This window comes from Monodon monoceros, unplaced genomic scaffold, assembly GCF_005190385.1.
Source record: "Monodon monoceros isolate NGI ecotype Baffin Bay Population unplaced genomic scaffold, NGI_Narwhal_1 Super_Scaffold_7, whole genome shotgun sequence".
NCBI lineage: Eukaryota > Metazoa > Chordata > Mammalia > Artiodactyla > Monodontidae > Monodon > Monodon monoceros.
This window is the reverse complement of record NW_021703784.1, coordinates 61639502-61665957: the sequence shown is the minus strand read 5'-3', so window position 1 is coordinate 61665957 and position 26456 is coordinate 61639502. Positions and strand designations below refer to the sequence as shown.

Genomic DNA, 26456 nt, shown 5'->3' with positions numbered 1-26456 from the left:
CATTGTTTTTTTAGACATAATACTATTGCACACTTACTAGACTACAGTGTAGTGTAAACATAACTTTTATATGCATAGGGAAACCAAAAAATTTGTGTGACTCACTCTTGCTGTATTGTGATATTTGCTTTATTGCGGTGGTCTGGAACCAAACCCATGATATCTCTCAGGTATGTCTGTACTTCCAGCCAAAGGCAAAGAAATTTGACCTTTTAGTTTATATAATATTTTTATATAGTATAGCTTTTTGAAGTATTAAAAATGATGCCCCCCGGCTTCCCTGGTGGCGCAGTGGTTGAGAGTCTGCCTGCCAATGCAGGGTACATGGGTTCGAGCCCTGGCCCGGTAGGATCCCGCATGCTGCGGAGCAACTAAGCCCATGCACCACAACTACTTAGCCTGCGCTCTAGAGCCCGCAAGCCACAACTACTGAAGGCCGCGCACCTAGAGCCCATGCTTTGCAACAAGAGAGGCCACCACGATGAGAAGCCCGTGTGCCGCAACGAGGAGTAGTCTCCACTCGCCGCAATTAGAGAGGGCCCGTGCGCAGCAACAAAGACCCAACTCAGCCGTAAAGGAAGAAAGGCTTTATGGGCTTCTAGTTGGGAGCCATTGGCTCTAAAAATTTTGATCAACCTTTTTGTATTTACACTGCTTAACCCAATTGTAATTAATATTGTAATTGGGAATTTTTTCTTTTCCTATGTATGTTGCTTTAATGGTTAGATTGTATTCCAGTGCCTTAATATACCAAACTATCTTCTTGTTGTTAAGCATTTGCTTTTCTTCTTTTTCTTGCAGTTGTTAATAGCTCTACCATGAGAAATAGCTTTTTAAAAAAATGCTATTTGAGTGCTATTTTAGTGGGTGCTTTTTTTTTTTTTTTTCCCCTGGTGCCTTTTGGGTGGTATTTTAGCGGATTTAGCAGGTCAAAGGGTATGGATATTTTTTTCTTTTTACAGCTTTTGTGATGTCATGCTAGTTTGGTTGAGCTTCTTTCAAAGGTGTCACTTAGTGTGTTGGAACCATTTCAGTGTTTAATTCTATGACTGCTATACCAAAGTTTTAAGGCAAATTAACAGTCTGGAAAAAAGGATAAATTTGGTTCTGTTCAGAGGAACTGAGCTTTCATTGGGAACAGGGGGAAGGATGGGAATGTATTAACTAAATTTTGCCTTCAGTGAAGTCAGTTATAATACTGCCATTTAGCTCAGTTAGAGAGTTAGCTGCATAATAAAGGTGGCATTTGAATGAAGTCTTGAAGGATAGGAAGAACTTAGACTTGATGTGAGTGGGGCAGGTAAAAGATGGATGAGCTGGGAGCTATGGGGAATGTTTAGGCAATGTTGAGTCATCCTGTTTGGCCATAACATATGCTATTTACAGCATGGTAATGGAAGCTAGGATTAAAGAGTTAGAGGAACAAGTAAAACAAACAAGAATATGCCAGACAGACTGTGTGAAAAATAATAGTGGGGGGAAAAAAAGAGAAATGATGGTATTTGACTGTAATAGCTTGAAGACTATCAGCTGCCACTATTGCTTCTATAAATAACTTGCAGGAAAATTGCTACCCTGTTAGTCATTCTGCTAGGGTCCTCATTTTAGCAGACCTATGATTTTCTAGGAAAAGTAGGATCAGTGTTTGTAGGGTTGTTCATCTAAATGGAACTGATTAATTTTCATAGTCTATCCAGATAAGAGAATATGAGAGATGTAGAAGACAATGGACATTGAGAAGGTGGAGAGAAAAAAATTGACATAGCGTTTACTCTTTGGGCTTTTTCTAAGAAGCTTTTCATCTAAAGCTTTGGCAACAGTGGTGGCTTTTAGTCTTGGTTTTCTTCCCGGGGCTGATAGAAAGCCCTAGCCTCATGAGTTCATGTTCCTCTTACTAAGCTCAGTTACTGGCAGGTTGGGCCCCCAGTTTAACCTCATTTTTTACTCTCTGTGGATCCCTAGTACCAAGAGAAGGCTCTGAGGGGCCATCTTTGTCCTAACTGATAAAGGGTATGGCAACTTGGAGATTGATGGTGCTTGGTGCAGTGAAAGGATCCAGGAGATTTGGGTTGCTTTAGTTGGGGAGGAACCCCTATTATGACCTGTGGCTTGAGGATACTGTTTTGTATCACAGTAGAGAACTTGGGGTTTTATGGCTTTTTAGCCTTCTGATGAAGATTACTTACTCTTACACCAAGATTTTACTTCTTGACTGCTCTACATTTTAAAGTTCTAAGAGACATACACTCTAGTGTAGTATGTGTAAAGAACATTGGATGGGGTGTCTGGAGGGGTTTCTAATCCCATTTTGCCTTATACCCATTGGTGACTTATTATCTCTGAGCCAGTTTCCTTATCTGTAAAATCCCTTTGAGGGTTGTGGTGAAGCTTAATAAAATAATATACTATGTGAAAATGTTTTCAGTGAATTTCAGATAGTATATATATTTTTTCATTTTTTGCATTCAAGGTTTCTCATCCTATATAATGCCAAGAGTAGAGGAAATGTGCAAGAGTAATGTGTGGATAATTATGGAAAGTTTGGATTCATGAAATTGACCTTTTGAGGAGGAATGCTTTTCATTTTCTAAGACTTAAAGAAGATACAGAGAAAACTCTGACAGTGAGGGCTTTAAGGAAAAGATCTGTATTTTCCTCTTTGGAAATCTTTGCAAAAACACAGAGAAAGTGGGTATTGGGTGAGCAGAAATCTGAGAAGGAGGAAATTATCTTGAAATTTTATTTGTGAGGAGAGAAATAAAATTTATCTTTAAATTTGTGCTTTACTAACTTGTGGCAATCTGGGAAGGGAGAACAATGCTGACTCAAGTTGGAAACTAAATCTAGAGCCTTTATAGATTTTTCACTATAAGGTAGTACTGGATTATGAATTTCAAATACTTTTTCCTCCCAAGAGGGCTTTTAGTAACAAGGCAGGGAGTGATGGTTATTCTCCTTTTTGCTATCAATGAATAATGTAGCTATGCAAATCCCTCTGTAGGTGATGAGTCAGGACTCCTACAGTTGTTTTGGCTTTGAGTTAAAGTTTTGTTCATTTCAGTTTTCAAATACTGTGTTAATATTTTATAACTATTTTAATACATGTTTCTTTGGTTTAAAAGAACTATGTGATTAATATTAGTCTTCTAGTATTCACCTTTAAATTGGTGCATATAAATAGGAAGAGTTTTTTTTTAATCCTTGTACTTTAATATTGTTAAGATATCTAAATTTTGCAGTATAGAAATTAGGAATTAAATTAGTATTCTAAATCCTAGTTTAAAAAAAAATCTCTACTAGCTTGAGAGAATTGTGCCATTAAGTTATGCATATTTTTTAGTGTAATCTCTTTATCTTGAGATCATACGTGCTCAAGGTAGGCAATATAGAAAGTAGATAAAAGCATAAAGAAAAAAATAGCAATCACCCATAGTCCAGCCTTCTAGAAGTAACATAACCATGTTTAATATTTTGTGTATTTCTTTCCATAATATTTTCTGTGTTGAATTACTTAAAAATATATTGTAATGCACCCCAGTGTTCATAGCAGCACTGTTTACAATAGCCAAGACATGGAGGCAACATAAATGTCCATTGACAGGAAAATGGTTAAAAAGGATGTGGTATATACACACAATGGAATCATAGCCATAAAAAAGAATGAAATAATGCCATTTGCAGCAACATGGATGGACATAGAGATTATCATACTAAGTGAAGTCAGTCAGACAAGGAAAGACATATCCATACAATGGGCTTCCCTGGTGGCGCAGTGGTTAAGTATCTGCCTGCCAATGCAGGGGATATGGGTTTGAGCCCTGGTCTGGGAAGATCTTACATGCTGCAGAGCAACGAAGCCCAAGTGCCACAACAACTGAGCCTGCGCTCTAGAGCCCGCAAGACACAACTACTAAGCCCACGTGCCTAGAGCCCATGCTCCACAACAAGAGAAGCCACTGCAATGAGAAGCCCGCACACTGCAACGAAGAGTAGCCTGTGCACGCTGCAACTAGAGAAAGCCTGCATGCAGCAACAAAGCCCCAATGCAGCCAAAAATAAATAAATAAAAATTAAAAAAACAAATACCATGATATCACTTATATGTGGAATCTTAAAAAATGATACAAATGAACTTAATTACAGAACAGAAATGGACTCCTAGACATAGAAAACAAACTTATGGTTACCAAAGGGGAAAAGGTGGGGGCAGGGGGAGGGATAAATTGGGAATTTGGGATTAACAGATACACACTACTATGTATAAAATAAACAACAAAGACTTACTGTATAGCACAGGGAACTATATTCAATATCTTGTAATAACCTATAATGGAAAAGAATCTGAAAAAGTATGTATATGTGTAGATATATATAACAGTCACTTTGCTGTATACCTGAAACATTGTAAATCAACTATACTTCAGTAAAAAATATATATTATAAGCAAACTGTCATTTTTTTGGCAATTTATGGGTAATGTATGTTATAGGTACTTATCTATTTTTTTGCTTCTTTTAATGTTCTTCTGATTTAAAATTTTTATATGATTTTTCTTATCATGTCATTTTATTTTTTGAGGTAGGTAGGACAGAAATCACAAAATTAAATAAAATACCATTATCTTCAGGATGTCTTAAGCTCTGTAGAGGGTATCAAGTTTCATCTGAAATCACATTCACAAGGCTTCTTGAGGGCTTTAACTGTGCCTCTGTTTCCTTTCCTTTTATTTGTACATGATCATATCTAGTTAGGAAAACTGTGTTAATGTTCATTACTCTCTATATTTCTTCTCTTTGAGATTTGCAGCATCTGAGAGATTCTTTTTGTTATAGGAGTATGTTGTGGTTTAACCCTTGGGTGAAACCTGTAATGGATACTTTGAAGCAGTGGCTTATGGTAGTTTTTGGTTCACATATCCCTTTGAGAATCTTACACAAACTATGGATCCTTGCTCTAGCTCCATCAATCTGGATCATTTGAAATCTTGGCTTGCTAGGCCTATTGCACAGCTAGTACCTTAGGTTGTCCCTTTATCTTGGAGTTATACTCTGTGATACTTTTCTTGTGATAGATCCAGTTTGCTGCACATCCCATATATACATCTTTCTTGGTTAATTTTAGTTTTGGCAGAGACCTTTTAAATTTCCACAAGCTTGTTGTTGTTTGTCTTTTTATTTTTTTTAAAAACAACTTTATTGAGATATAATTTACATACCATGAAGTCCATATCCCCCCACCGTAGGCAACTACAAATGTACTTTCTGTCTTTGATTTGCTTATTCTGGACATTTTGTTTAAATGGGATATAATTTTAAAAATCTTTTAAGTAAACTGTTTTAGAATAGATTTACATTTATAGAAAAGTTGTGAAGATAGTGCAGGAAGTTCCTATATACCCCACACGCAGTTTCCCCAATAGTAGTATCTTAACATTCAATATGGTACATTTGTCACAATTAGTGAGCCAATATTGATACATTATTATAATTAAAGTGTGGGTCTGTTTTCATCCACTGTGCTGGATCGTTGGAGTGCACTTGCGAATTTGGGAATTCATGCCCTTCATTTCTGGGAAATTTTGTTGAATTATTTTGTTGATGAGAGCTTCGCCTTTATTTTCTCTGTTCTCTCTTTATGGGATTCTATTATTTGGATATTAGACTTAGTGGACTGACTCCATACTTTATTCATATTTTCTTAGTTTTTGCATAACTCTCTTTCTGTCCAGTATTCCCCATTCAGGATACCATATTATAAATAGTCGTTATGTTTGTTTAGGCTTCTTTTAGCTGTAACCTTTTCTCAGGCTTGTTTTCTTTTTGATGACTTCGGCAGTTTTGAAGAATATTGGTCAACTGTTTTGTAGAATGTCCCTCAATCGGGATGTGTGTGATGTTTTTCTTCATGATTAGACTGGGGTTATGGTTTTTTGAGAGGAAGACTACAGAGGTAAAGTGTCATTTTCATCATATTATGTCAGGAATACATACATACTCTCAACATGACTTAGCATTGTTCATGTTTATCTTGATCTCCTGATAGTGTTTGTCAGATTTTTCCAATGTTTGTCAGATTTGGTAGTGTTTGTCAGATTTTTCCTATGAGCAGCCCATCCTTAAGGAGTGGGGAGTTACTTTCCACCTCATGATCTCTGGCTATGCACTACATCTAAGAATAATGCACCAAGGGGCTTCCCTGGTGACGCAGTGGTTAAGAATCCGCCTGCCAATGCAGGGGACATGGGTTCAAGCCCTGGTCTGGGAAGATCCCACATGCTCCAGAGCAACCAAGCCCGTGGGCCACAACTACTGAGGCCACGTGCCACAGCTACTGAAGCCTGTGCACCTAGAGCCGGTGCTCTGCAACAAGAGAAGTCACGACAACGAGAAGCCCGTGCACCGCAACGAAGGCCCAACACAGCCATAAATAAATAAATAAATAAATAAAATAAATTAAAAAAAATAATAATGCACAAAGAAGCTGATTGGGATCTCTGTGTTCATAGGTGGGATTTGGTTACTGAGAGGTTCGCTATAGAATGATTTGGCTATGTAGTTTTTCCCCTGTACCATCAGTATCTCTAGGTCTTTTTTCTTGTGCTGGTCAGGTTCACATAAAATGCTCCTTCAGATCTCTGCCTTGAGGGCATAATCCTAGCTGCTAACTTTCTGAGAGCCAAGTAGTGGAAGAGCACTGAGGGTCTCAATGTTCAGTATGTAAATCTTCTCTTATTTCCCTATTTTTAGAATGATACCCTTGCTCTCAGCTATGTCTGTGGTTTCTCAGCTGTTAATGCTTGATAACTGTACAATCCCAAGTATAGACACCCATTCTTCTTCTTATTTTTAATTTATTTTTTTTGGCTGCACTGTGCGGCATGTGGGATCTTAGTTCCCCAACCAGGGATTGAACCCATGCCCTCTGCAATGGGAGCGTGGAGTCTTAACCACTGGACTGCTAGGGAAGTCCCTTCTTTTTTTATTTTTAATTGAGATATAATTGACATATAGCAATGTATTGTTTTAGGTGTACAACAATGATATATGTATATATTGTGAAATGATTACATAATGTCTAGTCAATATCTATCACCATAGCTACAAGTTTTTTTTTTCTTGTGATGAGAACTTTTAAGATTTACTCTCTTAGCAGCTTTTAGATATACAATACAGTATTGTTAACTATAGTCACCATGCTGTACATTACAGCCCCAAGACTTATTTATCTTATAACTGGAAGTTTGTAGCTTTTGACCACCATCACCCATTTGCCCTCCCCACTCATTCTTTTATTTATCCATTATAAAGAATAAACTTTGTTTTCTTCTTGAATGGAGGAGGCCAGATGGAGTGAAAAATGTATAGGGTGGGGTGGGGTGGGCTGGGTGGTCCAGCTGGTTCAAAATTGAGATATAATTCGTGTAACATAAATGTGGCATTTTGAAGTGTACACTTCAGTGGTTTTTAGTGTATTCACTGTGTTGTGCAGCCATCACACTATCTAGTTCCAGAACATTTCCATCATCCCAAAAGGAAACTGCATACCTATTAGCAGTTAGTCCCCTGGCGACCACTTTTTGTTTCTGTAAATATGCCTATTCTGGGCATTTCATATACATGAAATTATACAGCATGTGGCCTTTTGTGTCTGGCTTCTTTAACTTAGCATAATGTTTTCAAGGTTCATTTGTGTTGCGGGATGTAACAGTACTTCATTTCTTTTTATGGCTGAATAATGTTCCATTGTGTAGTTACACAACATTTTGTTTATTCATGAGCTGATGCCAGCTGGTTCTTAAATAGACTTTTCAATCAATTCTTCTGTTTTTAGCCCCATCGTAATCCCTACTTCATAAGTACCTGATGCTACAAGTTCCTGAGCTTTTTGGAGGTTATGTTGTATCTCAGTTTTCTCAAGTCTACTGTCAGTAATGATTCATCCATCTGCTTCCCAGCTTCTAAAATTTTGTTGCTATTATCTTCACTTTCATTCTATAGGTTTATGCTTCCCCACCTCTACTACTGTTTTAGTGGGATTTTGGGAAGACACAGGCAGTAGAGGGAGAACTAACGCATGCCTAGAGCTCACAATTTGAAAGGTAGAATTTCCACGCTTGGTCAGACTGTAGGCCCAGCAGTCATTAAGTCATGGAATGATCGAGCTGGAAAAACCTTTACGGATCACCAACTAGTTCTCTGCTTCTTAATCTTTCAGTTGAGGAAAGTGAGACCCACAAAACTCAGTAAGTTGTTTAGGATCATACAATTAGTAGCCAAGGTGGGACCTGGACCCTCTCTCCTCCCTTCCAGGCTAGTTGTTTACACTTAATTTAGGCTGCTTATTTTAAAATTTGGTATTGAGGAGAGCATGGGGACCATCGCTCATATTTGTCCTCTGCTATTTCTTACTTAGAGATTCCAGTCCAGTGGGTTTGCCTAAGCCCAGTTTTCCGGAGGGCCCAGCTTATAGAGAAAAGTGCCTGTGTATACACACGTAAAGCCTCTGGGAGCCCTCACTCTATTTAGAACAGTATGTGTATTTCCATCTCACAGGACTGGGTTCGTTAAACTGGTCTGATAGACCATGAATTTGAGAGCTTTTTGCTTTCCCCACTAAACACAGCAAATTACATATCTTAGTTCAAGATGTTAGCTCAACAAATGTGTGCCCTGCAGGGTATTCAGCTGGGCTGAAAGGGAGGCAGTGTCTACACTTGATGTCTTGCTACCAAAGTTCTGTTTTAGCTATGGTTTGGAGCAGTCATCTCTGGATAGGTTCTCAAATCTCAGTCTCTTGTTAAAATCGGGTACATGAGAAGTTCAGCCATTTTAAGAATACTAGGTTCATGAGTTGGACTAGGTGTGGTGCCTGGATGATATCAAGCAGGAGGCAAAGCATCAATAAAAGTAGTGGCTGTATACACAAATCTAAAGGTATCTGACAAAGAAAATACGTTGAGAAAGAAAGTGAACAAATCTTCCTCAGGGGAACACATAGGAGTAACAGATGGTTTCTATTGCTCTTTCATTGAAAAGCCTGGTAAATAGCTTTCCTGGGTTAAATAGTGCCTTAGAAGAGGCCTTGTGGCTTGTCCAAGGTGGGGGCAGCTCACTATCTACATTCTGGATATTTGTTTGTAAATGTCTGACTCCTGAGCACCACAGTCATCTTGGTGATGTGGGCCAAGGTATAGGCTGTCTCTTCAAGGAGCAGTTACCTTCTTCACTTTATGCTGCAGGAGCTGTGAATTTACCTCGATTTTATGTGTACAAGAGAGGAAGAAGACAGTGATGAGGGCAGTGTAAGATGGCTTTCTTTAGCTACCAGAACTCTGCTTGCTAGTCTTACTGTGTGTTTTAAAGCTGTCTCTATTTAAAAAGTGCTGATATTAATGAAGTAGTCATCTAAAAGTAATAACAAGGTTAATTTAGTTAGAAATTTGCATTCCCTTCTCTTACTACATTGTGCCTTGTTAGTCAAAGATGACAGAAGATGATCTCTGATTTGTACAGGGGTTCAGAAATTATCTAGAAGACAAGCAGAATTGAAATGCTGCGGCAACAAATGAATTGAAGATAAAACCAGCTGGTTTTCAATGTGAACTGAAAACCCAAGTATGAGTTGGTAGTAATACTATTCTGATGTACAGTCAGTTTCGGAAACGTTTGTAACAGGAGAAATACAGTGATGTCTTTTAATGCAGGAAGGAAATTGATTATAGCATGAGTAGCACTGAATTGATGGCCAGTGACACTAACGGGATCAATTGTAGGACATCCCAGGATGCCAGTATGCAAAGGATAGCATAATAACCTGGTTATATCCATTCCCAGAGGAAAAAAATTTCATCATTCTTGCTGTAGATAATGTGAACTAGACCTTGTAGGGTTGCTGTTGATGTGGTGAGGTGAGGCAGTTTATGTGACGCTTCTGTCTTGGGCCTGGAGAGAGGCATAGTTAAGCTGCCTTCAAAGAGCTCTGTCCAAGGTATAGCTCTGAATGCTTCAATTGTGTTGCCTGCAGCCTCTGCTTTAAAACTTTGGCAGGTTGTTAAAAACATTAAAACACTTTTTAAAAATTAAAAATATACTTTTTAAATACATTAAACTTTTTATTTGACATAATTGTAGATTCATAAGCTGTTGTAAGAAATAATACAGGAAGATTACCCTGTACTCTTTACCCAATGGTAACATCTTAAAAAACTATAGTATACTGTCACAACCAGGATACTGACATTGATATAGTCAAGATACAGAATAGTTCCATCACCACAAGAATTCTTAGGGTTGCCTTTTTATAGCCACCCTCCCCCCGTCCCTGACCTTTGGCAACCACTAACCTGTTTGTTTCTATAATTTTGTCATTTCAAGAATGTTATATAAATGGAATCATACAGCATGTAACCTATTGGGATGGGCTCTTCTTACTCTTGTAGTGCAGGTCTGCAGCAATGAATTCTCTTAGTTTTGCTTTACTTGCAGTTGTTTTACTTTTGCCTTCATTTTTGAAGGATTTTTGTTTGTTTATAGAATTCTAGGTTGACCAGGCCTTTTTTTTTCTTTTTCTTTTAGTGCTTGTAAGGTGTTGTTCCGTGTCTTCTAATCTCCATTGTTTCTGTTAAAAAGGCAGTAGTAATTTCAATAATTTTTTCTTCTTTAATGTATTTTTTTTCCTCTGGCTCCATTCAAGGTTTTCTCCTTAAAATTTTTTCTCTCTTTTTTTTCAAAAATTTGACTGCATATGATTTTCTTGGTATTTATCCTGCTTGGGATTCAGCTGAGCTTCTTGACTCTGTAAATTTATATCTTTTACCAAATTTGGGAAAAATTTGATCATTATTTCTTCAAATATTCTTTTTTGCCTCATTTGCTCTCCTTTCCTTTGGGGCTCCAATTATATGTATGTTAGACTTGCTGCCCCACATATCTTTGGGTCCCCCCGCCCCTGACCCCCTTTCTCTCACTAATCTTTTTTCTCTCTGTTCTTCAGATTGGTTATTTTTTGGTTGACCTGTTTTTAAGTTCATTAACTCTTCTGCATCTCCAATCTGCTGTTAAGCCCATCCACTTAATTATAGTGTCTATTTCGTTGTTCTGTCTTTTCATTCATTATGAACATTGCTGTTTTAAATCCTTGTCTGCTAATCCCAATATTTGGATCAATGCAAAGTCGTTTACTTTTGATTGACTCTTCTCTTGAGAATGGGTCATGTTTTTCTGTTTTTTTATATGCTGAACAATTTTAGATTGTGTCTTTGACATTATGTACGATATGTTGTAGAGACTCTGGATTCTGTCACCTTCCTCCAAAAACATTGAATTTTGTTTGTTCTGTTTCCCAGCAGTGAGTGGCCGCTTAAATCTCAGTTCAGTTCTGTTAGCCCTAAGCTAGCTGCTTGGGATCTGTTCCATGCACGCATGGTTCAGGGATCAGCCAGAGATTTGAGCAGCGTTTATACACAGAGTTAGGGGCACCCCCTCTTTGGCTGTCTCTGGAATTTCCTTCCCTTGCTTCCCAGCTGTTGTGGTTGCCTTTAAATTCTGTCCTCCGGTTCCTTAAGCTAGTATAACTATGGATTTTTATCCGAATTTTAGCCACCTCTCATGGCATAGACTGGGACCTGCCTAGCCAAAAGCCATGAAAAGGGGACATTTATCCAGTGTTGTTACCTTTTTCCAAGAGTTGACCCTCCATCTGCCTTCATAATCTGCCTGCTTTTCATTTCTAGTACCTTCAGGTAGTTGTTTTTTATATTTTGTCCGGAGTTCATAGTTATCTGCCAGAGAGTTGGTCTCGCTGGAAGCAGAACTTCCATCAAACTAGATATAAATTATTCTGTTGACGAAGTCAGTTTTTGTTGTTTTTTTTGTGTTTTGTTTCAGTTTCACAGATATTTATATTATCCTCCCTATCTCCTCCAAGGGACCAGATAAAAAAATGTCCTTAGCTCTTTTTTTCTTTAATATTTATTTAATTTATTTATTTGGTTGTGCAGGCCCTTAGTTGCGGCATGTGTGCTCCTTAGTTGTGGCTGGCGGGCTCCTCAGTTGCGGCATGTGAACTCTTAGTTGCGGCATGCATGTGGGATCTAGTTCCCTGACCAGGGATCGAACCCAGGCCCCCTGCATTGGGAGCGTGGAGTCTTAACCACTGCGCCACCAGGGAAGTCCGTTTTTTTCTTTTTTTTTTTTTTTAACTTCAAATTTTATGTAAAACTCCTTTAGTGTATCCAAACTCTAATTACTGATAGGTTTAGAAATTGAAGTATTCATTTTATTTGGTATATCTAACCCAAGATGTAGATATAACAGATGTGTCCCATAAACAGTTTCCCAGGAAATGATGGTTATTTTTATTGTGCTTGAATCTAAGCTAGCACTGTGATCTGGAGAAGCTTTGTGTGGTTCAACATAAACCAGGTTGAGATTTAACCATATTGGGTCTTTCTCAGGTAGCTGTTTGGGTACCTACCTTTTCATATCTGCTCTACCATTTAAAAACACAGATGTAATAAATTTAATATAAATGTACAACTTGGAGATCTTGGTGAACATTTTCTGATGACCTTACAGAGGACTTCAGACAGAAGTTTTGAGGATATTTTTTTTCTTTTTTAACTTGTTGACATGTATGTATGAAACAATCAACATAGGTGTCTCATGATAAGAAAGGAGAAAATAATGGTTTTAATTTGGGTCATCATCAACCTAGAAAGCAGTTATTTAGTAGTATGTGTATTTTATTTTAGATTGTATGAAAACCTGCCCATTTAGGTTAACCTTTAAGTGGTCAAAATATTTCTGCCCAAATTAGGATAAACATTTGGAGCTGTGGTTTTTAACTTTTTCGAGTCATGAGATCCTTTGAGATCTGATAGAAATTGTGTTCTCTCCCCAGAAAAATGCAAATGTCTTCATACAAAAATTTGTAAATTATTTCAGAGAGTTTAGGGGTTCCTTTGAAGCTTCTCAGCATAAGCATCCCTCATTTAGGGTTATTCAAATCAAGCTAGTACCAAGAGGCTAATAGCAATACAAATATCAGTTTGTTTCTGGCCTGGCCAGAGCAGAACAAGTAAACAAAGAACCTATTAGAAGTCCTTATAAGGCATGCAGGCTTTAAAAAAAATCTGTCGTGATTTTATCTGAACTGTACTTTCCAGGGAGCAGATTCACAAAGACAGACTGATACCTAGTTGACTAATTTTTAAGTTGCCGTTAGAAATGGGCCTTAGTTTTGATATTCAGACCTGCTGACATTTGTGTTGGGCAAATAATTAGTTGTTGTTTCTAGGACAATAGGACAGTAGTTGTTGTGATGTCATATTCCTGATATTGTCTGAATTTCCAAAGGTCTAAATAAGTGAGGATTTATGGGACCTGTGACACATGTGTAGGTTTCAGGAGGTGGGGCTATGTAGATGTTCCTGAGGCAATAAGTCTCCATTGCTTATTCTCAAAAAACTCAGCCCTCGGTAAATGATGAGAGATTGAATTGTTTTAACAAAAAGATCTTAGGTTTGTGATCTCCTTCCTCTATTACTTTCTGACACTTCATAGGGTGATTATAATGAACAACGATTATTCTCAGGGCCTTCATACCTCTTCTTCATACATCTTCTTTCCCCTTGCAGTGGAAAGACTATGTTCCTGCTACTGGTCCAGTCTAATACACAGAAGGACTTTTGTCTGAGATTGGCACTCTCTTCTGTGCCTTTACTCAGAACCTGACTCTTTAACAAGACTTCTTTACTCAGCTTGTTTAAAGAAGGAGCAGGAGGTGGAGAGGTAGTGGTGGGGACAGAGGATCTGAAGGCCAGTTCTCCCTGTGATTCATAGCTTCCCCCACCTCTTTGTCTACACTCCAGGTCAGCTCATCATGTTCACTTCTGGCTCCATTCTACATCTCACTGGTTGTTTAAAATTCTCCCCCTAAATAGTCCCCTGTTCCATCCTTTGAATGCTCTTCATGTCTTAGGGGGCACCTTGTAGCCATCTTAGGAAAACATCTTTCTCTAAAGGCTTCCATATAGGACATTGCTAACTGCCCTGATTCCTGTATATGTTCAAATATTTCGTGGTTTTTACTGAGGGGATTTTCTAGCCTACTAAGGAAGAAATGAGCAAACTGACAATTAAAAATAAAGAAGCTTAGGAGGAAGAAATAGTTATCTTCTCTCAGAACTGAATGCAGTTTAAAAATACATTCTGAGAATGTCAGACTGTAGACAAGATCTTATGTCAGCTGCTTGTTGTTTAATTACTTTCTACAGTGAGTGCAGGCTTGCCATGGGTGGGCTCTTTGCACTCTTTGCAGGTGTTAGTGAAAACTCTGAGACTAGCTCAACATAGCTGTAGGGCTTTGTTGCTACTGGTATTACCAGCTGCCGGCTGATTTTGCCAGTTTTATTTAGTGAAGATTATGAAATGTATTTTGAGAGATGAAATTTGCTAGAAAAGAGTTTCAGAAAAATCAATTTGGAAGAAGGGATTAGAAATTAGAGGAATTGAGTTGTGGAACTTGCTTTACTAACAGAAAGAAGGTTGGGTCTTGTCAGAAGTTGAAAATTATGAATAAGTGGGCTTATGATGATGGTGGACAAAACCTGAGATAAAATGGAAGTGAAGGTTTTAATTGTTAAAAGCAATAACTCTCTGACTGGAATCATTATTCGTTTCTGGAACAGGTGCCTTAGAAGTAATATAATATAAACTCTGTTTTAAACTTTCAAGGTGCCTCTGGGATGATTTAGAGTGAAGGACTATCTGACTTTAGGTTCATCCCAGTCTTGTGTTGGTGAGGAGTGCATCTTCCTTAATAATCACCAGCCGCTTTGGGTTCTAAGCCAACTTATAAAACCTTTAGTTGGAACAGAATTTATTCTATCAACTAGAGCCTGTGAACAGGATCCTGTGCAAGTGTGCTCTGAATGGATAGACCACATAAGCTTGAGCCTCCCAGATAATAACCTTCCTGGGAAATTGTTATTTGTGTATGTTATTTTTCCTATACGTTTAACGGAAAGGTCTTTGAGGATGGGTGTTTCATCTGGGTCATCTCTATCCTCCACAGTACCTAAGGCCCTTGTATAACATGATTACTCAGTAAATAGATATAGAATTCAATTGAATTGTCCTTGATCATGCTTCCCACATATTTTTCCATGATGTCTACTGAATTTATTTGTTCAAAATATTTAGGTGCATTTAATTTGTTCCCTTCTCCCTAATCCCTTGGGAAAAGCAATATTTGGGTGGTATACTTTTAGAAAAAGCACTAGTGGCTTTATAGTAATTTAATACCTGTTGAGCTCTTCATCCCATTATACTATTTTGTAGTGTTTTTCAAACTGTGAATCATGACCATTAGTAGGTCTGCAGTTAGCCTTTTTGGTTTTAATGATATAGAGTAGAAATTATGAGAACACATTCCATATAGTAAGGGTATTTTTTTGGTGAAATTTTTGTTTTAAGTAAATTTATATATATTAATATATATCATGTGTGTGTTTATTGCTTCATGATATAAACTTTGTTTCATACTGGGGTCATGGTCAAAAAAGTTTGAATAACATTGCTTTATTGTAATACTATGTTATTTCATTTATCATATAGCATTATGCCAGTACATACAGGCTTCTAAAGCCAGGGATGGTGCCAGCCCTTTCCTTTCAAGTACAACTGAAGGTAAAAACAAAACAAAATTGAGAACACCCAAAGCATTCTGGTGGCTCTTATATAAGTCTCTCCAGTGGCATTTTGTACCCTTTGACCTAACTTTCTTATGCTTTTTTCGACCAATAGATTTTTTCATATTTGTATCCCTCTAGGTGGTGGGTTCTTTGATTCTTCCTCTTTTCTCTTCAGTGTTCTTATTTCAGTATGCTCTAATGTTTTTAGGAGGGGGAAGGGGGAAACAAAGGAGAATTTCAGAAATTTCAAATGATTCTCAATTGACAACATAGCTCATTGGATTTATCCTGAAATCTGCTTTCTTAATGTTCTTGAATTTTTTAATCCCCTTTGTATTTTTTCAGAGATCATAGAAATGCATACTTTATTTTGAATTTAAAATAATTTATGCTTTTATGATGTTATTAGTTGACTTTAAGCGAATGAAGTGTAGCTTTTAGGGAAAAAAAAATGATGGATATAATCCTTCATCTTTCCTTGTGCTTTCTCCCCTCTCCTCCCAAGAAGATTGTAGTAATGATTTCATTTTAAAGAAAAGCCAGGGTAGCTAACAGTGTCCAGTATTAACCGTGCTAAACTTTTCCAGCTTCTTACTGATCTAATAACTATAATACCTTTCCTGTTCTTAGATGGTTGGCATACTAACCCTTTTGCCTTCATTTCTGTACCTTGCTGGACTACCAAGCTCAGATATTCATAACCTGTGGTTTCAGGGGACTTTGTGGAGATGACTTGCTTCATTCTTTTTCTTGCAGGAGAAAATTTTGAGCAGACACCATTGAGACGAACATTCAAGTCTAAGGTCCTTGCACGATATCCTGAGAATGTGGACTGGAATCCCTTTGACCAAGATGCAGTGGGAATGGTTAGTATTTGTTAGCTATAAGTGTCAGATAATTTACAGAGTAATTCACAGTAGGATTGTGAGTTCAGACTATGGTAGCAGTGGTTCCACCAAGTATCAGTAACTTCTTATATGCATATTGTTTGTGATTCTGCATTTTGATCACTATATCAAATATTTGGAATATATCAGATATACCAAAAGTCACAAGGTGCTTCTGTTGAGTCAGACAAATACATAGTATTGGGTCAGTGAACTTTTTTTGTGAGATTGAGCTATTGGTTGCTTATAGCATTGATTTTACACAATAAGTGAGGTTTAAAGCAGTTTTCATCTGTATTGTATATATCTGAGTAATATGATAGAAATGGGTGTTTTTGTTTTATTATAATTTTAGATAGGGCAGCATTTAAAATTTGTAGACGAATACTACCATGAATAAGCTAACGTTTGTTGAGTATTCACCTTGTGCTAGGCACTGTGATAAGTATTATACATGAATTAGCTCATTTAATCCTCACAATACCCCTTATGTAGATAATATTAAGTAAACACACACAGACACAGACACATATTTTATGGGTGAGGAAACTAAGATCCAGAGAGGTTAAGTAATGTGTTCAAGGTCATATGGCTAAGGAGCAGCTGAGCAAGCTTAAATACCATAGTCTGTTTCCAGAACTCTGCTCTTAACCATATCTTTGTACTGCCTCTGTTACTTTTTAATAGCTTTTTGAGGATGATCTTGTTTGATGCATGCAATAACCCTGTGAAGTACGCAGAGTAAACTGTATTATCTTCATTGCACAGTAAACTGTATTATCTTCATTTCACAGGGGAGGAAACTGAATCGTAGAGAGCCTCAAGTTTTTTGACTCCTAGTCCAGTGCTTATTTCCTTTTAACATACTATATTCTAGAAACACTTAGGCTTTGAGAATTCAAGTTCAAGGGTAATGGATATACCATAATGTAGCTCCTTGTACTTGTTAACCCAGGCTCCTCTTAGTTCCTTTGTATAGCCTGGTTTGTGGAAAAGTGGAAAATGGAAACTGATTGATTCAGGTCAGTTAGATTAGCTACCCAAGTTTCTTTATATAACCCATCTGAGTTAAAGTGAAAAAAGTGCATCTTTATCCTAATTATGTCATCTCCTTGCATTACATGAAATGAACACCCTTTTTTTTTTTTCTATGAAAAGAGAAGATTTTATTGATGACAGAATCTTGTGAGCTGATAGAATCTAAAACTTTGTTTATTTTTAGGTATGAAGTTGCATCTGTCTGGTTTTTAGATATATTTCTAGCATCATCTCCTAATACATGCTGTCATGCTTAACCACCTACCGAAATTCTCCAAGCGTTCTTTTACCTCCTTTGTGCATTTTCTTCATGCCCCTGAAATACCCTTCTTTCTCTTATCTACCTGATGAATCCTAGCATAAGCTCATCTCTGAAGCCTTTTCTGATGAAGGCTGAGACTGAGTTGTTTGTTCTTTGTTCCTCTAGCACTTTGTGTATATTTCTGTATAGCCTTGATAAATGCATTATAATTTTAGTTACTTGTGTGTCTTAGAATGGGAGGTCTTTAGGGCAGATATTTTGCTGTGTTGGTCTTATATCCCAGGCACCCAGCACAGTAGGTGCTCTTTAAGTAAATAAGTAGTGATGGTATTCTGAGAAGAGGATCAGCAGTGAGTGTTCTCACCAGTTGTTTCCTTGTGTCTTTTGCAGCTATGCATGCCCAAAGGGCTGGCATTCAAGACCCAGGCTGATCCCAGGGAGCCTCAGTTCCATGCCTTTATTATCACAAGGGAGGATGGCTCTCGGACATTTGGGTTTTCCCTCACATTTTATGAGGAGGTGACTAGCAAGCAGATCTGCAGTGCAATGCAGACCCTGTACCACATGCATAATGCTGAGTATGATGTCCTCTATGCTCCCCTTGCTGATGGTCGAGACCACAGTGACATGGAGGATGGTGAAGGCACTCCTGGGACCAAGCTGCAGCGCTTCAACTCCTACGACATTAGCCGGGATACGCTCTACGTCTCTAAGTGCATTTGCCTCATCACGCCCATGTCCTTCATGAAAGCATGTCGGAGTGTGCTGGAACAACTTCACCAGGCAGTCACTTCACCTCAGCCCCCTCCACTGCCCCTAGAGAGCTACATATACAATGTACTCTACGAGGTGCCACTCCCACCTCCTGGCCGGTCCTTGAAGTTTTCTGGGGTCTATGGGCCAATTGTCTGCCAGAGACCAAGTACCAATGAGCTTCCCTTATTCGACTTTCCTGTCAAAGAGGTCTTTGAACTGCTTGGGGTGGAGAATGTGTTTCAACTTTTTACTTGTGCCCTTCTGGAGTTTCAAATCCTGCTCTACTCACAGCGTAAGTCAGTGCTTACTAGAGCTCTCCCCCTTCATAGGGCCTCTCCTCCTTCCATATCAGATACAGTAGGGCTGACTGTAAAGGACAAGGGCTGTTACAGTTTGAGCAAAACTCAGATCTTTTGCAGGTAGGTGCTGGATGGCAAATTAATGGAACATGAGAGGTCTACCATTTCTAATTGGCTATCATCGTGGCCTTTTGCTGGGCACTCCAGTCTGGGAGGGGAACCCTGCCTCCTGACGTCTGATTGATGCTGAAAAGAGGAGGCAGGAGTTGATGGTCATGGGAAATTAACTTTCCATCAGTTTTGTTCTATCACTCTGCAGAGTTATTTCTGCCCCTTCCTCAGCCTGACAATAACGATGATCCTTCCTATATTTGAGAAACTATATTTGAGAAAATGAGGATGTGTTGCTTTTTTCTGTTGTTTGTTTGTTATAACTGAATTGTTTTTATAAATGAGAGGTTAAGTGATGGTGAGCAGCAGATTTGGACAAAACAGTAAAATAGAGCAGAAGGAAACAAATGTTTATTAAAGGAGCCAGATAAGTAACATAAAATTCATTCATTCAGTACATGTTTATTCAGTATCTGCTGTGTGCCAGGAGTTATTCTAGGGGCTAGAGATTCAGGGTGGACAAAATAGATAAAAATCCCTGCTATAATAGAACTTATATTTCAGTGGGGAAAGAGAGGTGATTTTTTTTTTTTTTTGGCCTCATGGCTTGTGGGATCTTAGTTCCCCGAGCAAGGATTGAACCTGGGCCCTGGCAGTGAAAGCCCCGAGTCTTAACCACTGGACTGCCAGGGAATTCCCCCCCAACCTTTTTTTTTTTTAAGAGGTGATTAAATAAATAAATAAAATATGTAGTATGTAAGGTGGTAATAAGGTCTGTGGAGAAAAAACAGGAAGGAAGATAGTATTGGGGGAAGGGAAATTCCAATTTTTAATAGAGTGATTACGTTAGGCCTCTGTGAGCAACCCATGTTAATGTCTAGGAAAAGTATTCCAGGCAAAGGGCACAGGAAGTAGAAAGGTTCTGAGACAAAAATGTGATTGGTATGTTCAAGAACATTGAGGAAGCCTGGTAGATATCATGGTGTGAGAGAGCAGGAGTGTAGTAGCAGGTAGTGTTAGAGACTTAACAGGAGGCCAAATTGTAGAGAGTCCTGTAGGCCATTGTAAGGACTTTGTTGCTCTGAGATGCTTAGTCATCGGAGGTTTTAAGAGTTTTGACTTTTTGTTTTGAAATAATTCCCAGCTTATAGAAGAGTTGTAAGAAATGTTCAAAGAACTCTTGTACACTCTCCCACAATACACCAGTTATTAACATTTAGCCACATTTATCAATTCCCTCTGTATCTCTGTATGTGTGTGAACATAACTGAACCATTGAGAGTCATTGTAGACTCCATGTTCCTTGACTCCTCAATACTTCAGCTTTTATTTCATAAGAACAAGAACATTTTTTTTACATAACCATAGTATGATTAATAAATTTAGGAAATCTAACATTGATAAAATAACAATACTGTATTCAGGTTTTACCATTGTCCAATAACGTCTGTTATGATAAATTTTTAAAAATTGAGGTATGGTTGATACACAATATTATATGTTTCAGGTGTACAACATAGTGATTCACAATTTTTAAAGGTTATATTCCATTTATAGTTATTATAAAATATTGGCTGCCCTGTGTTGTACAGTAAATCCTCGTAGCTTATATATTTATTTTAAATTTATTTATTTTTGGCTGTGTCGGGTCTTCATTGTTGCGCGCGGGCTTTCTCTGGTTGCGGCGAGCAGGGGCTACTCTTCGTTGTGGTGCGCGGACCTCTCGCTGTGGTGGCTTCTCTCGCTGCGGAGCACAGGCTCCCGGCACACAGGCTTCAGCAACCATGGCCTGCGGGCTCCAGAGCACAGGCCCAGCAGTTGTGGCGCACGGGCCCAGCCACTCCGCGGCATGTGGGATCCTCCAGGACCAGGGCCCAAACCCGTGTCCCCTGCACTGGCAGGCAGATTCCCAACCACTGTGCCACCAGGGAAGTCCCCCTTGTAGCGTATTTTATACATAATAGTTTTTGCCTCTTAATCCTCTACCCCCCTATATTGCCCCTCCCCCTCTTCCTTCTCCCCTCTGGTAACCACTTGTTTCTTCTCTATATCTGTGAGTCTCTTTCTTTTTTTAAAATAATCTCTAGTTTGTTTTATTTTTTAGATTTCACATAAAAGTGAATGATAATTTTTTAAAAAAATTCCTGGTCCAGGATTTAGTCCAGTAACATGCATTGCTTTTAGTAGTAAATTCCTCATGTCTTTAATGATTGACATTTTTGAAGAGTACAGGCAAGGTATTTTGTAGAATGTCCCTCAATTTCAGTTTGTCTGATGTTTCCTCATGACTAGATTCAGGTTATAAATTTTTGGCTGCAATATCACAGAAGTGATGTTGTGGTTCTCTCAGTGCATTGTATCTAGAGGCACATAATGTCTGTTTATCATCATAGGAGGCACATGGTGTTCATTTGTCCCATTTTTGGTAATGTTAATTTGATCACTTGGTTAAGACGATGTCTGCTGAGTTTCTTAACTGGAAAGTTATCATTTTTCCCTTTGTAATTAAGAAGTAATCTGTGGGGAGAAACCCTGTAAATATACTGTTTCTCTTCAAAATTTTGCCTAATAGCTTTAACATCCATTGATGATTCTAGTCTGAACCAGTTACCAGGATGGTTGCAGTTTACTGTGAGGAAGAACATTTCATTCTCCCTTGTTTGTTTATTATCGTATGGACTCACAGATTTTTATTTTATTCGGTAGGTTATATAGGCCATAACTATGATTAATTATTTTGATGGTCAGATGTCCCAGATTTGGTCCATGGGCAGAGTCTGAATAATGTTAGTTAGGAGGCCATTTTAACAATCTAAGTGAGAGATTATGTTGTCTCTGACTAGGGAGGTAACAGCGAAGTGGTATGATATGGTTGGATTATGAAGGTGAAGTAATGGAGACTATGTTGAATTGAAGAGCATGTACCCCATCTAAAGTGGACAGCCACTAGTTAGCTCCAATTAATTCCTTGTGGAAATGCTGGCCTAATGTTACTAGGTCTTCCAATTTTTCATGAGGACCCAGATTTTTTACGTGAAATTTTTGATTTTTAAACGTTGTTAACAACGTTCTTGTTGAAAACTGCAGACTGAACAAAAGCATCTGTTGTGGTTCCTGAGGTTTTACTTTGCAACTTGTTGAAAATAATGATGTTTCAGATTTCTGTCTCTGGGTGAAGTATAGAGTTGTACAATTCTTGTTGCTTTTTTAGTTACTGTTTCTTGACTGGAGCTGGGCAAAACAGTTGACCCTTGAACAACATGGGTTTGAACTGCATGGATCTACTTATATGTGGATTTTTTTCAATAAATATGTACTATAGGACTACATGATCCATGGTTAGTTGAATCCTTGGATGTGGAACCTTGGATACAGACGGCCGCCTGTAAAGTTATATGCGGGTTTTCAACTGTGTGGGTGGTAGGCACCTCTAACCCCCCTGTTGTTCAAAGGTCAACTGTACTTTGAAACAGAGACATGGTTGAGTAGTGAAGACTGGTTTAGACCAGAACAGAGGAGAAACCAAACCAGATAGGGTATTAAAATGTGCAGTGACGTTTTAATACCTATGATGCAGTTGGGGATGTTTAAAGGTGAGAAAAGGAGGATTAAAACCAGAAATATGGTAGGTAACATTTTTTCCTTCAGTGCTCCTTCTTATATTTCCCAGAATATGGGTTATTGTATACATAATAATTTTAAGAGATTTGAAGGCAGTTGAGAAGGTTTGTGTGTAGAATCAAATTGAACTCAGGACCTAAAAGTCATGCTTAGCATGGTTAAAAAAAACTTTTTCCGAAAACTTCCTGGGCATTGCTGAGCATGGCTGAGGCTAAAATGGAGTGGATTGCCTTTTATTGTATGTAGATTGTGCTCTCTATTGTTAATAGAGTACTTGAAACAATTCAGGTTGGTTTTCTTGAAGTAATTTTTATTTATGATTCAGAGGACTCACGTGGATGGAAATCTCTCTGGCCCTCGAAAAACATGCCATCAGCACTCAGAGTTGGTGTTGCCCACTACATGTCCTGCCTTCTGAATAGAAAAGAGGTGTTATTTAGGGAAAATCTTTTTTTTAAGATATGTGTAGATCATTTTATTTACTACTGGATAATATTTGTTCTTTGGTCCCTATAGAGATAGTTTTTCTTTAATAGCATATTTTTTAGTGGTTGTTTAAAAATTATACAGAAAGCAGAAGCTCTTTATCTGAAGTGATTTAGTGGGGTAGTGCATTCGATGATTGAAAAAGTCACATAAGTTTGGGAATCCTAAAAGGATATATACATCCCTTAAACATTTTAATTTAAACCATATGACTGTATAATCACCAATCTTTTGATGAAGTGTCTGTGCATTTTCTTTGATTATGGATCCACTAATCAGGGGTCTGCATTGTTTCTCTTGCATAAATCTCACCCATAATACACTCACTGAGTTTTCCAGTTTTTAAAGTGGAGCGAGAACTTTTAAAGGACCTTGCAAAAGAACCATAGTAGATGCTAGTTTTCCCAAGTTTTTTGCACTTAAGTGATATGCCTAATTCAATTGCTGTCTTTTTAGTGACTTTGCTTTACTGAGTCTTTTTAAAGCATTTAATTTTGTTTTCAGAGAAACAGTTCTTTTTTTTTGTCCTCATATCTTACCATTTATTTACGTAATATTTGGTTAAATTATACAACCCAGTAATAAGTTCAACTAGTGCAGACAAGCTTGGAAACAAATGCATACATTAGTATTTTTTAATCAATTTTTTAATTGAAGTATAGTTGATGTACAATAGTATATAAGTTACAGGTGTACAATATAGTGACTCACAATTTTTAAAGGTTATACTCCATTTATACATATTATAAAATATTGGCTATATTCCCCATGTTGTACAATGTATCCTTGTAGCTTATTTTATACATAACCTTGCATTAGTTTTTGGGGTTTTTTTTTTTTGCAAAAGTAATGCAAACTCAAGGCATGCAATCAAAACAATTTTAAAGGGAATAAAATGAAATCTCCTTCCTCTCTGCTTCCTGTGGTAGCCGGAGATCAAGTTTCTTGTGCATCCCTAATGAAATAATAGTTTTTTAAAACAAATAAATAATGTGTGGACAAACAGTGCAGAGAAAATTGAATGTTTCCCTTATGCTTTTTTTTTGGCTGTGCGGGCTTTCTCTAGTTGTGGTGAGCAGAGGCTACTCTTCGTTGCGATGTGTGGGCTTCTCATTGCGGTGGCTTCTCTTGTTGCGGAGCACGGGCTCTAGGCATGCGGGCTTCAGTAGTTGTGGCGCACGGGCTTAGTTGCTCCGCGGCATGTGGGGTCTTCCCGGACCAGGGATCGAACCCATGTCCCCTGCATTGGCAGGCGGATTCTTAACCACTGCGCTACCAGGGAAGTCCCTGTTTCCCTTTCTTTTTGATCTAAAATCCTACCCTTGTGAAATAATCTCTATTTTTTTTCACGCCCTCCTCCTAAATACTTTTATATAATGTACTATTTTTAATGTTGTGTTGCACATGTATTAATTATAATATTCTTTAAATTATATACATTTTGATATACATATGGTATATTAAAGTAAAACTTGGAAAAAAAGCATTTCAGTCATATGGTAGAAATTTAAAATATTACAAAAGGGTGTATGTACAGTGACGTGTTAAGACTTATCACTGTTTCCTGTTTCCTTGCATATACAGCATGTATACCTTTTAAAAACAACACAAATGGGAGCATACTAATCATTGTTTTATACCTTCTTTCATTTAACAGTTTATCTTGGAGGTATCAGGACACAGATTAGGTTGTTTCCTAAGAACAAAGATTGCATGAGAAACATCCTTGTTCATACAATTTTCACAGAAGTGTGAGTATGCAAGGACAGTTTCTAATTCAATCTCTGATTTGCAGGAACTTCCCTGTAGTTTGTTTTAGGAGTGAACTTATCTGTAAAGTGATCCCAAGTCTAATGTTTCTCTGCACAGAGAGAAGTCATAAGAATGTGCTGATTATTCTCTCTTCACCACTCAGAAGCGGTTGTAATCCCAGTATGCTTTGCATTATCTCCTTTTGTTAAAAGTAATTGCTCATTACAGCATTATGGGAGCTGTGAGAAAACCCAGAGAGTTGCCTCGAGCTGAAGTGTTTCCAGTTGATTTTGATTGGCTAAAACTCTTTGGATGCAGATGACCTTCATCTGTTTCCTATTTATTAGTTTCACCTTCTTGGAATGATGAGCACAGAGACAGGCAATGGCAAAGGAGGTACTGATTTTATCGTTTGTACTGGTGTATAGAAATGGATTTTGTGCTGTTGCTTACAGCTCTGGGAGGTCAGCATCCTAGTGTGGGTACCACGGGTTGATGGATCCCGGAGGCATGGTTTATTAGGCCATCCTTCAAGATGAGTTGTTGCTTTTTTAAAATACAAAAATGTAGGGAAAACGAAACCCACAACTCAGACCAGAGAGGCCATAAAATTCCAAGTTTCTAGTATCTGTAAAACCAAACCATATAAATGGAAAGCAGTTTAGCCTTGAAAGGGGAGATGATTTCTCATCCCCTAAAGTGTTTTGTTTCTAAGAATAGCACACTTTCAAGTGCATCACAGGGAATTCTTCAGGGATTTCAATCTGAGGTGAATAAGGTTACCCACTCTAGCAGAAATAAGTGGGCTGAGTTTCAGATACTGGATTAGACTCATCCTGAAGAGTAGGGAAAAACCAGAACTAGATGTCTGTGCTATTGAAAAGCCTGCTTTTATGGAGCAGAGGAAGCCCCTTCCTTCAGACTTCAGCATGCCCTGTTTCATGATTAGAGAGTAGATAGATGTTCCCTGACACTGTAACTAGGTACACTATAAGGAGCAGTCCAGTGTCCAGGAAGCCTCATGAGGAAGGCATTTCAGGGACTCCTTTACTCAGTGTCTGTTGGACCCCTATGAGATGTTCTTGTCTCTGAGCAGACCTGTCAGGAATGCCAGCCACGTAGAGGAGTAGCACCTGCTTTATTGACTTTCGGTAAAAGAAGCAGCTTTTTGGTTTTCACATGATTGGAAAGGCCTTGCTCCTTCCTGCCTTTTTAAAAAAACACCCAGAAATGGTGTGTGTCTGTATGTGTGTGTACACTGAAATGGGGGGAGAAATTATTCAGTGTAATATTTATTCAAAATGTGTGTTTAAGTGCCAGTGTTGGGACACAGTAAGACTGGACCTTCAGCTTTAAATATCTCTTGGAGGTTTTCTCCCACACCTTTACATTCTTTTGATCATCTTAAGTTTGAATTTTAAAGTATATTCTTATCATGTCTGAGATTCTCAAGATTATTGCTCTTAGATTATTTACAGGCATTCATATCTAGAAAAGAGAGGTGAAAGATACAAAAACTGAGGCCTCGCCTAGAGAATCATTAGAATTCT

The 26456-nt window shown here is 38.0% G+C and overlaps 1 protein-coding gene across 1 annotated transcript in view; it reads left to right on the top strand.

Annotated features, from left to right (window-relative positions):
* The window catches only part of LOC114886744 (DENN domain-containing protein 5A-like), a 52859-nt gene that overhangs the window by 24136 nt on the left and 2267 nt on the right, over positions 1–26456 (top strand). The window contains exons 2-4 of the mRNA XM_029207665.1: positions 15618–15689; positions 16451–16560; positions 18272–18929. Coding sequence (XP_029063498.1) covers positions 15618–15689; positions 16451–16560; positions 18272–18929 — 840 coding nt within the window. The remainder of the gene's footprint in view (positions 1–15617; positions 15690–16450; positions 16561–18271; positions 18930–26456) is intronic.